The sequence below is a fragment of the Pseudoliparis swirei genome, chromosome 9 (assembly GCF_029220125.1).
Source record: "Pseudoliparis swirei isolate HS2019 ecotype Mariana Trench chromosome 9, NWPU_hadal_v1, whole genome shotgun sequence".
In the NCBI taxonomy this organism is placed as follows: domain Eukaryota; kingdom Metazoa; phylum Chordata; class Actinopteri; order Perciformes; family Liparidae; genus Pseudoliparis; species Pseudoliparis swirei.
This window is the reverse complement of record NC_079396.1, coordinates 15377752-15393815: the sequence shown is the minus strand read 5'-3', so window position 1 is coordinate 15393815 and position 16064 is coordinate 15377752. Positions and strand designations below refer to the sequence as shown.

Sequence of the window (16064 nt, the reverse complement as noted above, 5' to 3'; positions counted from 1 at the left end):
AACACCATACCCTACTTTATTGTATATCCCATTTATTATTTAGGAGATAAATATAATTCATGTTTCGGGTGTACTCTGTTCGTGGCATTTCCAAAATATTTTTTCGCACACACTGAAAATGCACATCACCAAAGCGTTGATCGCAAAGTAAAAACAGTGCAAGCTGTGTTAAACAATAAGGTGGGGGGTTCTTTTAGATCTGTTCAAAAAGCATCCACCACCTTCAAAATCCAAACGCTAATAACTAATTCTACACACAGAGCAACGAGGGAGGCTTTCTTAGCATATCAAGCACATTACTTTTGGTATTTGTGCAGCTTATGGAATAGAACCCTCCTCTTGATCTCCTCAAGAGATCCAAATCCCTGTGATTTGTTTTTCTACATTGTTTTCATGTGTGCACATCACACTGATGACGTTGCTCTGAAACCTCTATCTATTTAGTCTGTTTGCAAAATCGGACAGAATGTAATATCACATTGTCTATGATTCAGTTCAGTTATCCACAGAATGTAAAATCATTCAACAAGATGGACATAGATATCCAAAATATATGATCGCTAACAGATGTTGAAGAGTGGGGTGGACTCTTTTCTTTGTTCAATATATACTGTTCTTTGTATGCATGTTTGTTTGCTCATGTTGGAATGTGAACACCAGGCAGTGTGACTAGTGGTAGACATGAGACATGTGCTGACAAAATTACCATAGACAGATGTGGAGAAACACACTTTTAAAAGAGAGAAGACTGTAAAGCCTAGTCAAGCAAATAGACTGCAGAACTAGATTCCTAATGCCTTTCCATCTGACTATCCTCTGTTCTGTTTACAGCGGCCCTTGTCATTCGCTGAACCTTTTGTATCACAGGGGTCCAATCATAGAAGCACTGGCCTCTGAAGGATACATTATTTTCTGCATGATTTAATTAATGAGGTTACAAGAACAGGGAATGAACATCTTGATTGTAATAACGTGCGTGTGATAATATGCTGTAGCTCCATAGGCGTATACACATACCTGCAAGTCTGGATCCTCGTCGTGCTGCAGGTGGGCTTCCTCTGCTGCTTCTACTAGTCTCTGCAAGAAGGGAGGAGGAAAAACAAACTATGAGTATACAAGTTCATTGATTAGTGGGTCAAATAATAATAGGCTGAGAAACCGCCATACAGAAAGTAGCTTTATAACTGGCTTTACAAGTACCCCTTAGCACTAGAGCAACACAGCAAGCCCTCAGGACAGACAGACGGCTGCACGCACACGCACACACACACACACACACACACACACACATATATATGAAGATAGCAGACAGACATTTGGCCAGCTTTGAAAAGAGGCTATTTTCCTAAATGGTTCAGCAGTAGAGGTAATGACTGCCTCGGGTTCTTTGGACACTACCACAACAAACTCCATCACCAGTTCATGCTGTTTAACACATGTTTGCTCTCATTTTCTCTCTCTCTCTCTCTCTCATACACTCAACGCCATACAAACTAACTATCATTCCTCTCTTGCTGCTATCGTCTGCTGTGTGTGTGTCTGTGTCCCTTCGAGTCAACGTTTTGCACAGGCACACACATGGTCATCATTCTCTAATGAAAGATGATAAGGGAGAAATGTTTTTTCGCAGAAAGTTGTCATTGCTTTAAGACTTCCTTTTTATGCAGTGGCAAACAGGACGGATAAATATTACGACTTTATATAAACCTTCATGTTACAGTCGATGGATGGTTTGTGAGCAGCAAAACAACCGGACGGGAGGGGTAACAGTGAGCTCTCGAAGAGAGTTTGCGTAGATATGACATGGAATCTTTGCTGCGATCATTTAAGGATCGCAATGGTGTTATCAAACTGAGTTGATTGAACATAATGAGTCATTTGTATTTGAAGCTGTTGACCTCTTCAACTGTCTTGCTGTGGATACAAGTGGGTGTTGGAGCCATTTGGTGGCTGTTAGTAATACTGAGGTATTGTCCCAATTGTCTCATCTCCCTGTTGACCAGAGTACTCATGTTATGAAACCTATTTGTGAGTTTCCATGTCTGTTCAATGACATTCCGTCTCAAACGTCTGTCATACCTTATGACATTGTCTTGACTAACTCTGGTGAACCTGGTTCAGCCCTAACTATAAGCACAATTAAAGAGGAAAGTCTTAAGTCTACTCTTAAATGTGGTGACTGTGTCTGCCTCCCGGACTGAAAGTGGAAACTGGTTCCAAATAGAGGAGCTTGATAACTGAAGGCTCTGCTATGTAATTCCAAACATTATGTTTGAGCGTATATGGGTAAGGGTGTTACGTGTCAGTGTTGTGTGTTTCTCCCTTCTGCCCTTGTTTTCTCTTCAGGTGCCAATCTGGTGATTAGTTGCCACCTGTGCAGGCCAATCCTGCTGCACCTGGGTTCCTGAAGGCAAGCTGGCCAATCAGCTGAGTGGGCCCGTTTTAAAAGGAGGAAGCCTAAAGAGCTCACGGATGTTTTCTGTTTGATGCCATGCACACACTGACACTGCTAGCATGGAGGTTTGTGGTGAGAGGTTGAGGACAGTAGATAAATTTGGGGTACCCTGTACATGTGTGCAGTAATGGAGGTACTTTGAGTGTTTGTATGTGCCAAAGACTAGTTATTTTTTAGTCATCACTTGAGGTTGTTTTTTGGGCAGCATTGTGTGAAGAGGGAAATAGAGTTCTAATGAAGTTATTGTCACTAAGTGGTCAAAGTATGAGAGTGACATGTATCAACGGAATATGTGAAGTACAACTCGTACAAAGTGCGGGTTTATGTAACTGTGCCAGTACCTCATGTCTGGTCTGTGAGGAAATTGTGAATTTGTACACAATACAAAAAAAATAAGTAAAACGTACTTATGACAGGCATTTAGCAGCAATGCAAACAGGCTTAAGGTGAAGGACCTGCTTGAAGGTTCTTGGGCCTTGTATAACAGCTTCAAGCATCTCACATATCCACAAGCAGTTCTTCCCACTTCCATCTGTGATGTGCATGGTGTGTTCTCACTGTCACAGCAAGTAATTTATCTCATTCACAGCTGGTCCTGGTGTCTATGAGCTTTGGTAATTCACTTCCATTTTGCATTTCCATTCAAATCGCTTTACCCATAAAACTACTGCAATCAGCCAGTTTATATCAGCTGAGCTGTGCTGAGTGCGCGTGCGCTGGCGGCAGGCTGTTTTGGGAAGTGAACACTAATCTAGAGCCCGGCCAATCATTTTCTTCACCATAGCAACACACCTGGCCATTGAATATTGTTGCATATCAATCTGTGCTTGGTTTTGTTCAGCTATAGATTTATAAATGCATTCTGCTTCCTTACTGGTCTGATTGAGGAAACAAAGCAGACGACAGAGTGCATGCCTCTGTTCTCTCTGGCCTGAACTTCACTAACTCGTATCCCTATGAGCATTTGTGCATTGGACATTGAAAGGCACTACAAAAAACCTCAGGCAGGTACATCTAATGGAAATCCACAACAAAGGGTGTTCTAGGAACAAACAAGATGAGGTTGCTGGAATAAAGGGAGGATGAGGGAGCAATGAGAGCATTCTCCAAAGGTCTGAACGCTTAGCCTCACACTCCCAGTGAAATGTCAAACGCTGACTGTGAAGCTGTTGTCGATAGAATCACACTGTTAAGCATTTGGGAGTGTGTGACGGTGTAGGTATGTTTGCGAGTGGTTGAGTGTTAATATTTTTCTCAACTGGCATGTATAAAGGTGTTGGCCCATTGAACAATTGTGTCATGCAGTTACTTTTGCAAATGTCTATATCATTGAGTAAGATTATGAAAGAATATTGTGTGTGTGTGTGTGTGTAAAGATTGACGACATGACAGCTTCCCAACAGTTAGGACTAAACCTCTTGACTGCAAAAAGTGTTATTATTCTAATATGTTTGGTTTAAAAAAGATATTTCATGCTTTAAGGAAGTGTGATGTCTTGATTGATAGGAGGTCCAAGTGAAGTAGTCGCGGAGCTGGAGACTTGGGAATGAAGTATGAATGTCTTGAAAATGTAACGTAACTTTCCATATCTGTGATTGTCTTGAACATAGATCTTTGAATATAAAGATTCTTATTTAAAGTCTATATTGTTAATAGTAACTGACTGTGTTGCTAGTTAGCTTACAACATCTCCACTGACTTAGTAAGGTTAGCCAGTGCTGTTGGACCTTCGTTTGTTTTCAAATTCTGTATTAGAAGTGAAAGGAAGCACGCAGAGGACATTTCTGAAAGACAAATCACAAGTCTGTGATTTAAACCATGCGTCAATTTGAACATAAATGTTTTCATACAGATATTGTGGTTAATTGTGAACTAAATAAATATATCAATAAGCAATTCTAAGATGGTCTGAAAAAATGTCACAACACAACATTGAGTCCTTTAATATGTGTACATAGGAAAAACACCTATAGCTTTAACAATTAAAAAACATTACATTGTCATCATACATAACCAATGATCATTTAATCTCTACTGAACACTTGATTCCCACCTGTGAATTATCTATTCTGGCATGCTATTCATGTAGTGTTACTTACCATGCAGAATGATGGGAGTTAAAGCTCTAGGGTAAAAATAACTTGCATAGTAGGAGGGGGTTTTCAATCGGAAAAAACTGATTAGAGATAAGTAGCTACTGCTCACTCCTGTGAATTTCAATTCCAGCATATCACCAGGTTGAGCACTCCAGGTGGTGTGTTTGTCTTTGTGTGTACGTTGTGTCATTGTGGGCGTATGGTCTGTCTGCATGTGTTTGTGTGAGTCTGGCATATATTCAAATGAGCCTGCCATGTCTTTTTGACAATCGGTGATCCTGCCAAAGTATATGATGCAGTTTAAAAGAGAAAATTACTTATTTCTCAAGTCATTTTGTCGAGGCTAGGGCTCTGGACAAGATGACAAGCAATAATTAAACTGCCACAGTCAGAGATGCAGGCCCTGTTGTCTCCCTGCAAACACACTCGTACCCAGACGTCCACATTCACAAGCCTTCACTGCAGCTGACAGGGTAAGAGCTGAAGACACAGCGCTAACAAGACTTGCTGTGGTGACTGGATTAGATTTGTTAGCGCTAGAAGAAAGGTCTTGGCATCTCTACCTGATTACAGATCCCTGATGTGTTGCTGCTGGTCTCATCATCACGACAGAGCTTTGATTCTCAGCACAAACCTGATTTGACCAGACTGATCTGGTCTGGGTCAGGATCCATTTTCTCTGAATTACCTCAGGTTTATTTTATTTGCTGATTTGTTTTCAGCCCAGGAAGGTAGTTGGCTAGATGTATGGAAACCATGTATTGACATTTATGTTGGCAAGAAACATGGCTGTGTGAAAATCTGCTAAGACTAATATCATGATACAAATGTAGATTTTGATCAGATCCTTGGACCTATCTGACTTTCATAATGTTTCTCCAGTTTCCTAGAGGTGTACGTTGAAGCAATGTCTTCCCCCTTGATTAAACACAATTTCCGTTCCTATTCCATAATTTTCATTCCGCCTCCTTCCACCCACCCAGTCAATTTCTCTGACATTTAGACACATCTACCCCCTTTCATTATCTGACATCCTGTGATTATGATCTGCCTGACGGAGGATTCAGCTTGTTTACACTTTCAGAAGTTCATAAATGATCCCCCTCATTAAGTTGTCAAGTTGATTGGCTTATTGTTCCTGCGCCGTACTTAACAAACCATCCATTATGAATGCAACACTAAAGTTGTGAAAGTTAGCGAATGCTCTCAAACAGCTGAGCTATGCTAACAACTGCTGTCAGAGAAGCCAAGGACGGGTGGATGGGGGGTCACTATTGACTGGTAGCAGAAGTGTTGGACTTTGTATAAAGCAATACATTTAGCCTTGCTTCAACATTACATTTCATTTAGCTGACGCTTTTATCCTAAGCGACTTTCATTCATACACTGTAGACACAGCTACATGGAACAATTCAGTGTTAAGTGTCTTGCTCAAGGACACAGCGACTAGGGCGGGGATTGAACCGCCAACCCCTTGATTGAAAGATGGTGAGGGAATATGTTGCTCTATAGAGCAGAGTTGCTATTTAATACACAATTTACCAAAAGCAACCCACATTAATCTGGATGAGCTCTATTTATCAGCCCCGTTTACATGTGTAGATAGCAGTTAGAGACCTTTTCTCACATCTAAGTATGTTTTTACCCATAAAAATAGCTAACTGTGACCTTATATATACACGTGCTAAGATAATGCACCTGCAGAATTTGGCAGGCTTCTGGTAAGATATTCCTAGGTTGTAAGAGCAAATGCGAACTAAGCCTTGGCCTACTGGATCAGTGCATGTCCTGTGGGTCTTGGTTCTGCCAAAGGTCTGATCCTTCGAGGCCTGAGCTGGACTGAGAGGGATTGGCTCGGGTCAGCCCATCAATAGCACTGGGGACAGCAATTAATATTGTCAAAGCAGCCAGGGAAGAGTTGCAGCATCAACAAAATGGAAAAGTGCTCTGACACTTTGCTTCCTCTGTTTTGCACATTTAGATTGGGTACCAGCCAAGTACACAGATCATGGGGGACAGACACAAAGGGAAAGACCGACATACCAGAGAGGGAGGGGAGTAGTGTGTGGTTTTGAAACACCTAGTCCCAATAATCAATACTTCACAAGTTCTCAACAGTTCTGCTGACTGACAGGGAATACAAAGAGAATATGGGGGGGGGGGGGGGCGTCCAGCCCTCCCATTCTCCTCTCACTTTTACTTGTTCTTCGCTGAACATCTTCTTTTTCATCTTTTAATGTTGACAGACAATTAAGCCATGTCATTATGTGCATACGTTCAGTAGCTACACACTGTATGCATACATGCTTGCTCGACTGAACGTTTGACTATTCTTAACATTTACCTTTCCTATCCTTACTTAGTGACAGAAGAACAATCAGAGAAAAGGAGCAGAAAGAGACAGTCGCAGTCCTGACGTCGTTCTGCATTGTCGTTGGTAACCATTACTCTTAACAGACACTCGCACACAGACAGACGAACACGCCTAGAGACATGGCAATGATCTGAGACTGAGGACAGCTAATACAATTAGGGAAATGAGGGAAGGCTCAGCCTTACAGTGTGGAATGTCAGGGAGGAAGGCCGACAGCAGAAAAGGGCAGGAATAGAAAGCAGAGACGAGCAACACTTTGTAAGTTCCCTATCAGAACTAAACTGTACAGTGCGTCACACCATGATGGGAAATCATAACAACAATATATTAAGTTTTTGCCATTCATCTTCGATTTCTCTTCACTGGTGTCTGACTTCTTTTGAGCAATGTTGTCATCTTCTCAGCAATTAAATTGCATCGTTTGGAGCAAACGCATCTTAATTCAAATCATCTGCTGCAGCAGACGAGTAGTGACACATTTTGTAAATGCTTTGTGCTTAAAATTCGGCGTACATGTCAGCAGGCAGGAAATCTATTTCAAAGGAGATTTTGCTTGCAGAGAATGCAATTTGAAGTCCTGTCTGCACCTTTTATTTTTAAAGCATACCCATGCAGAGCTTCCCTGCACTTCACTGGTAATCATGTTGAGGACTACAGAGGTGTAGCTGCCACAGGTAAATGATGTCAGCCGGTAAAGAGCGTGCAGAGGCCGAATGTCATTACAGGAGAAACAGCCCTGGAAGCAAGGCATCTACTCTGCTTTGAAGTTCATTTAAACACAGCCGTGCTTGACTTCAAAGAGGGCATTACAATAGCTCCACGCCTTTCAACTTTGAACAACATGTTCATTGTTCCTTTAAACGTTTACTGTTGCCACCCTTTTGAGAAGAAGAGGAAAGGAAATAAGAAGAGAGGAGATCTTAGGAACTGATGAATGTGAGAGTAATTGAACAATGGCAGAAATAAACACATACCTGTAAAAGCTACAAAGACAAACACACACACCACCACCACCATTCACAAGCCCATGTTTACTTTGAAACATAGTTTCATCGGGCATTTTATCGATAGTTTCATTTTCTACAAGCATCTGGAGATGATAAGGGAAAGAGGAAAGAGGACAAACACAATCAAACACCAATTATAAATGCACAATAAAACACACACACACACACACAACATATATGAATTTAACTTATAAACATATTACTCTTCCATATCATCTTCCTCCCTCCAAATCAAAAGCATTATCTTAACTCACAAATAAGAAAGTACAAAATGACCTCAACATGCTTGAAAATAATAACCCTTTTACGGCAGCAGAGGCTGCTGTCTCACAGCAGGTGGTGGTGCACGATAAAAAGGGTGAATCGACATGGAGATGGGAAGATAAAACCACGTTGATGGACAGGGGAGAGCGTCTGCACGGAAATTGAATCGCTGAAGCGTCACATATACTTTAGCAAAAAGCAGAGAGATGGGAAGAGGCAGAGTAGAGAGGGGGGAGACAGACAAAGGAGCGAGGGATGCTTAAGGCAGCAGTGAGACTGCTCGCTAGGCCAGACAGATGAGAGTTTGGGCCATAAAAGCAGAGATAAATTGGAGAAAAAAAGGGGAAAGAACTCATTGACACTTCCATTGTATGTTTGGGACTAACAATCCATCACAAGGCCAACTGTTAGCATTGGAAATTAGAAAAGTGGAAGTGAAGCGCAAACACGATCAGCAGACACGGGCAGCAGACACAGGGTTAAATCCTCTTCTGTGTACGCACAGCTTTTTTTTCACTTCCTTCAATTTTCTTCCCCCATAACATTTATTCCCTTTCCTCCCACAGCTTTTATCTGTCTTTGCTGGAGTGCAATTCCATCACCCCTGTGACCGGTATTCCATCTCATCTTCCGATCAACCCCCATGACTTTTACTCCACACACATGTGAACACACACTGGCACAAACAAACCCACTGAGAAATACAATTAGCAGGCATCCAGCACGCGGACAGGCGGCTTTAGAGAAGCCATTTGCCAAGTCCTCGTGCCTCCAGGGATTTAACACACTCTTGATGGGATGGCACGCACACAGAACAAAATGTTTTTAGATTCAATAGATCTAATATCACAGCAGTTGCAACATGTTGACAAGACACTTCTGTCACGTACAAAAATGACTCGCGTAAATGAAGTCGAGGTAATCCTGGTTTGGACAGCATAGAGCCGTACTTGAATTCCAAAACATTGATAATAATTATTAGAACACTGATTAAGTGCTCCATTTTCTATTACAGGAGTTAATACATAACCAGTAGCAATAATCAATTAGAACCTTGCATTCTGCCAGCAATCATTGTATAAGAGTAAGAGTCATATTTTTTAAATGCCAGATGACTCACATTAGCATGAAATATTTCAGCTACTCTATGTCCTTGGTGACGACAGCTGTGTATGTGGACGGGTAGAAATGTGAATGCTTTCAAAGGGAGTGTAACACGGTGTAACAGGTATGGTCATGCAATCCGAGCGGGCATACATAAGAATACATAAGAATAATATGTGCCCTTCTCTCTCCTCCCTCACTTTCCTTTCAGCTTGTATCCTTGGACCAGTCTCTCGGAGGTAAATCCAATTTGTGTTGTTGTGGCTGGATTTCTTCCTTTTTGGTCCATTCTAACTAATCTCTTAACCTGATGCATATAAACTGGTATCTCTCTCCTATCTGACTGCTGGTGAGACGCCACAGGATACTCACCCACTGGACCTCAGTAACCAAACACCCACAGGACACAGAGAGTTTGGATCAGAGTTCAATTCACGTAGATTTATTTGTAACCAACAGTTTCACAAATAAACCTGGTCTGGGTCCGGTATTAAAGACAACGACCTCCTCCACATCTGTCTTTCCCCAAGCCCCAAACAAACACATTGACATATTATTTATACATCAGCCTCAATGCCGGTGCCGCCTCCGTCCACTCCCTCATTACATATTAGTTCTCGTCACTCAGTGTGAGACTCTGTCCCAGTCCAAGCCGGTTACTTTAAGGAATGTGGAGGTTCTTGCTGACGTCTCCCCCCTCGTTACTTCTCTTATCGTTATTGTGTCTGAGCCTCCTGGTCCTCGCTCTGCAGTCTCCTCTCTACCGGTTAAGACTGGAGCAGCACAAGGCCGCTGGGTCTATCTATGTCTGGCGTTGTTGACCCTTGTCTGAGGGAGAGAGCTGTGTGTGCCCTCTCAATCATCTTTGTAGATGTCATTTAAGCCTAATATAACACAATGTAAAAGTTTAATACACCCTATGTATATATGTTGTGGAAACAGATAATTTGAAACATTTTACCCACCACAGTGTTAACATCACCATGTTGTCCTGATAAGATCTATCACCTGGAGCTGCAGCCAGAAAGGCAGTGCAGCGTGGACACAGCCTGAACTGCACCTATTACAACATTGACAAGATCACATATGTCCACACTCGGAGACGTGCTCACACACAATTGTGTTCATACTTAACATGCATACATGCGACAACAGTTGTGAATAGAGTGTTCAGATCTTTCATCTAAAAAAAAAAAAAAAATGGCACGATAAAAAATACACTAAAATTGGAGAAAGTCTGGCATCCAAAAAGTATTAATACAATTTGTGTCAAGGTAAAAGCACTCAATATGCAGAATCCCTTTCAGGCTTTATTTTATCATATAATTATTGGATTATTATTGTTATTATGTCTGATGCATCACAACTTGGTAGTATTCTACTTAAATAACACTTACATTTTATATACAATGCCTATTTATTGAGTAGATCCTACTGTATATCTCAATCTGCAAGGTAACAATTAACTGTCAAACAACTTGCAAATAAGTGGAGGGGAGTAAATAAGAATATACACTAAACAATACTAAAATAATAAGTACCAAAAACTGACTCAAGCACAGTATTTGGTCACCACAGGATACTAACGCAAAGATATTAGTCCACAGACTCACAGCATTGAACAAAAGAAGGGATAAAGACATACAAAAATCAAAAGTACACAGTTTGGGTTTCAGCTTTGAGCTTTGTCTTAAAGTGGCCTCTTAGATACTGATGGTTGGTCTGAGCAGATCAATAAAGTAACACAGACACTGATGAGTGGCTCACAGCCTCTCTCTCTCTGTCATCCCACACAGCACCCGGTCTTTCACATTGCTCTCACATACACACAGAAAATGCAATATGTGTCTGGTTTCACAAAAACAATGTGACACTACAGCACTTCTTCAGATATCAAATAGGGTCAGCAAGTGATTTCATTGAGCTCCATTGAGTAGCTTTTCATTCCCAGACTTTCTGGAATAGATGTACCAATGCAACTGAAAGTAATTTCTTTTTTTACTTCTATTTTGTAATTAGATGGTCGTTATGTGCTATGTTCTGCAGTGTCTTCTAAAATGTTAGAAATAAAACAAAATAAAACTTTTTAAATGTATCTTTATATTTACTTCTGCTTTTACAGTATTTGGTGCATATTTTAAATTATTATTAATTCTAAGTAAGGTTTAGTGTGATGGATAAGTAATCAGGAAGCGACGAGTACCTTCAGTGCCTGGGCTTTCTTGTGAAACATCTCCTCCATGTCCTCTGCCAGCCTCTTTACCAGATGCAGCCCATCGATCTCGTCCACTCGCACTGCCCGCTCAAACTCCTTGTATTTCTAAAAGAAAACCACACGTTCATGTTCAGGTTACAGTTGATGCAGTAAAAAAAAAAAGTTAAAGTTAAAGATATTTGTGAGATGTGTTTTCATTCCAATTAACTACAAAAATATGCATGATTTACTTTGTTAGATAGATAGTTAGTTTAGAGAGTGAGATCATCCAAATATTCCTACCTACAGTCATATTTCTCAGGCAAAGCAAGGTGGGGCAAATATGACATGACAATGTCATTATTTTGGACTTAAGAATATCTTTATGAAAGCATTATTGTACTGTGGGCATTTTGGGGAAAGGGAAAGCTATGAATAAGCTAAAAACTAAAATCGTAAGATTTCATCAGTAGGCAACATATTACACAATAGATCTTTGATAAGGAAAACATTTTAATGGGAAAGAAATGGAAGAAATATTATTTGTTCCAGGATTAACAGACATACAATCGGTGTGTAAAGAAGAACCAATAGTAGCTGTACTAAATTACAATATAGCCCACGGGCCAAAAACTGTGAATCAGTGGTTCGAAAGTGGAACATAGCTTCGAAAGAGTTGCTTCTCCAAACTAATCTACATACAAACTAAACCATCAGCTCAGCCAAACAAATTAACAGCCACCTTCCAATTTTCCCAACCACACATAAAGCATCGAAGACATTGCCCTCAATCTGCCCCACTAAATCACATTATTCTGCAATCCGAGGATGTTAATTTAACCGGGGTCAGTGACATTAAGTCATGCTAATTCCACACCAATACATGCCACACACACGTAAATACAGAACTGCTCTAAGTGAGGAGGTATACTACTCCAGAAAAAAATTAGTAAGAAGAAAAGAAAACCATTTTTAAATATCTGCAAAGCTCAGGCAACTGTGTTTCGCTCCTCTGGGATTTAACAGCAGATTACCGCCATATCAAATAGCAAGCCCCCTCTGATGTTATGCCAACCTGCTTAGACGCTCACTTGCTCTTAGCGGCTGGTGTACAGCAACACACAAGGAGCTGAACGAGGGGAGAGGGATCACGGTAGGAAGAGGAAGAGGGACAACATCCGACACTCAGTCGGCAGCTTTTGGATTCAGGCAATGATCGTAAAAACTGCAGGACTCACCAAACAGAGAGCAATATTATTTCTTTTTTTCTAGCAAAACATTTGTATAGGGTAAAGTTTTTTTTTAAAGGACACTGAGAGAGGGCACTAAACTATATTAATAGTATATTATATTATAGAATTATAGGCACATTGCTTGATTGCCTCCATCCTAAGGGAAAGATTAAACCAAACAGACACAAACACATGAGAAAAGGAAAATATGACGAGAAAAATTAGTGAAAAAACACTGTGTGGGTGCAGAGAGATTAAAGATATGCAAAAGCAGGTAGGATGAGGAAGAATGTGAAGGCCGTGGGATGTTTGGATGAAAAGTGGAGGTAGGAAGTAGAAAAATAGGAAAATGGACGAACAGAGAGAGAGAGCACAGGAAGGGAATATTGAAGTGGGAGGTCAGAGGATGGTGTGAAATGCTATTTGAATTTAAAGAGCTGCAGGTAGGCAGAAGGGAATCATTTGGTTCAATATGGATTTAAAATAAGAGCTTAAGTGGAAGGGATTTTTTTATATCAACTGGAGTGATTAGAGAGAAGAGGGTTTGATTCATCGCAATCATAATGGAGGTCATCCGGGGGCATTAAAGACAGGTGGAGCAAAGAACAGCAGGAACAGCATAGAGCTACTAATATTAAGAAGCCAGAGAATGGTTGAATGACATCAGATTCATTAGGGGAAACACTCACTGTTTCATCTTTATCTCCATTTCATAGAATCAACACTATGTTCACAACCATAACACTGAACAGTCTGTGTGCCCTACAAACGCTGCCGAAGCGGTGCCTTTGTTGCCAATATCATTTGCATGCCACAGTTTGCAGTATCGGAAATTGTCTTCAGAAGCTTTGGTGCAGCCGTCCAAATGTGCTTCTCTTTCGCATATGTTTAAGATTGGATCAGACACAAAGAGAAAAGGAAGAAAGAATTCAACAAATCCTACAATGGGAAGACGCACCTGAATCCATTTATTCTTCTTCAGAACTGTTCTGCGTGACAATTACCACAAGTTTCAAATTTTCTCAAACAAACTTTTGACCTCACAAAACAGCACTGCGTATTAATTGCAGCCTTGAGTAACATATTCTGTAGCCAATCAGAGTGACTGGCTGATGACTCAGAAGCTAAATTACAGCGACCATAACCATAAGAAAATCAGAGCGATAATCCCACTGATGACTGACAACGTCTGTGTGTTGGAGGAGCAGAACATCCAGGTTTAAAGCCAATCCTGGTTCCTGGCTGGAAGTGCTGGGTTGTTAAGGCTGACAGGTCAGCGGCGGCTCAAATCTGAACTGGCTTCACCAATTTTCTCTTTGTCTATTCTCCCTTCACTTGATCCCTGGAGCTCCTTCTTCTCTATAGTTGGTTTATCTCCCCGATTTCCTCTTTCATCCATCTTCTCCTCTGAACCCACTTCCTTTGCTAACTATAACAAATGAATGGCTGACTTCATCGATGCAGTCATTGCAAAAAAATCTCCCTGAACACAATTCTAAAGTCAAAAGTATATTTGTGTCTGCAGCTTCGCTAAATCCTGACAAATGTTACACACTTCACCAAGGCATAAGAAAAGCACTGCGTGCCCGTGGCCTGAGCCGAAGTGTTTACGTGTTTGCGTTCACGTTTGTGTAGTGAGAGGCAAAGAGGGTCCAGATGACCACAGGCTGTCTGCAGCGCTATGTTCAGTCAGGCAGGCCAGAGCAGACCAGGGCAGACCAGGCCTAATTAGCCTGAAGAAAGCCTCTTCACATCACATCAACGTCACAGGAAAGCCAACTGACACACATCCAAAACCACCATTTCCCAGGAGAGCGGACAGGAGAGCTTCTTCAACAGGCTTCATGGGCAACGTAACGTCAAATCTAATTATATTATAATACAATAAACCTACAACATGTAGCTTGATGGAATTGATGATACATTTTTTTGGGATTCTCAAGAAACGTGTATTCCTTGCCACCTGAGAAGTACCACATAAGTCTTTTCTGCTTTGAAGGAGGTGGCTCGTATTGGGACGTAACACTGGAGCCACTGGTCAGACTGTTCATGTCTTCTAGCTACTCATCTCCTGCAGAGCAATGACCCAATCTTCCAGGAGTGTTATGTTTTGGCGTGACTTGCTGTCGAGCACAAAATAATGTTCCTTTCCCTTTTCCCTGAAGATTGTTCTATTTGCTGGTTTGTGAACCTGGATACTGGCCTGATATACCAGTTGTACCTGTACTCATTTCACCAGGGAGAATTATGTAGTCCTAAATGGTGTCATGTGTTAATAGTGGTTTCGAAACATTTGACCAGCAAGCTTATATGAACAATGTTCAACCCCATATTGTAGCAGCGAAGGATCGGTTTATCCAAATTACAGAAAACATTTGTCCTTTTGCAGACAGTTAAATTTGCCTTTTGAAATATCTGCCTGTATTATTTTTGCTGCCACCTTTATACAGTGAAGAACATACTTTTATTTGTGACATCACAGTTCCGAAAAATCACATTGCATTAATGGACACATTCCAAACTGTAAAAACACATTGGAAAGAAGCGTTTTTGTTTCATACCATGAACAATAAAAACGTAATTCCATTCACCTATTGTATACAGTAAATACAGGTGACAAGACTGGTTGGGGCAGTCTCCAGCTGAAACTGTTCACTTTTGGATGGATGATGTTTTTATTATTTTTTAGTTAACTACCAATCGGGTAATCAACCACAGTAAATGATTGACAGCGTCGGAGGGCGGGCCTCAGTGCACTCAAAGAAATGACTCATTGGATGAATTCAATTCAATAGTTGGCAGGTTTTCCATCCAATAATTATATGCAACTCCAACTCAAATTTAGCACATCAGTGCAATAAAATGTAATTAAGTTAGTCCAACTCATTTGTATCAAATACATCTCAAATAAAATAACGATATTCATTAAATTAAATTAATTTATGTTTGTCCAACTCAAAATATAAACTAACTAACTAACAAAATATGCAAACTCCACACCGAAGGAATGCCGTGACTGGGAATTGAACCCACGGCCCTCTGGCTGTGAGGGGACAGTGCTAGCCACTGCACCACCGTGCAGCCTTGAAAGTGTTTTCACCTCATGCAAACAACTGATTTTCAGAAGAATGAAACACATTTATTTTGAGTTGATACGCACACCATCTAACCTAAATAAATCTAATAAATGAAAGTATTCATAAATTTTGTGTTACACCCATGAAATATAAATATCTATTTTTGTAATTGATTTATTTCAATGTATCAAACAATATTTAAATGTGTCACCTCGAAGAAGGGCTTGAATCGTTTTTGTGAGTGTAACCTAAATAAATCTA

The 16064-nt window shown here is 40.7% G+C and overlaps 1 protein-coding gene across 1 annotated transcript in view; it reads right to left on the bottom strand.

Annotated features, from left to right (window-relative positions):
• Positions 1-16064, bottom strand: part of cacna2d3a (calcium channel, voltage-dependent, alpha 2/delta subunit 3a) — a 121951-nt gene that overhangs the window by 90218 nt on the left and 15669 nt on the right. The window contains exons 3-4 of the mRNA XM_056422484.1: positions 11504-11620; positions 1018-1077 (exon numbers count right to left, since the gene is read on the bottom strand). Of these exons, the coding sequence (XP_056278459.1) occupies positions 1018-1077; positions 11504-11620 (177 nt within the window). The remainder of the gene's footprint in view (positions 1-1017; positions 1078-11503; positions 11621-16064) is intronic.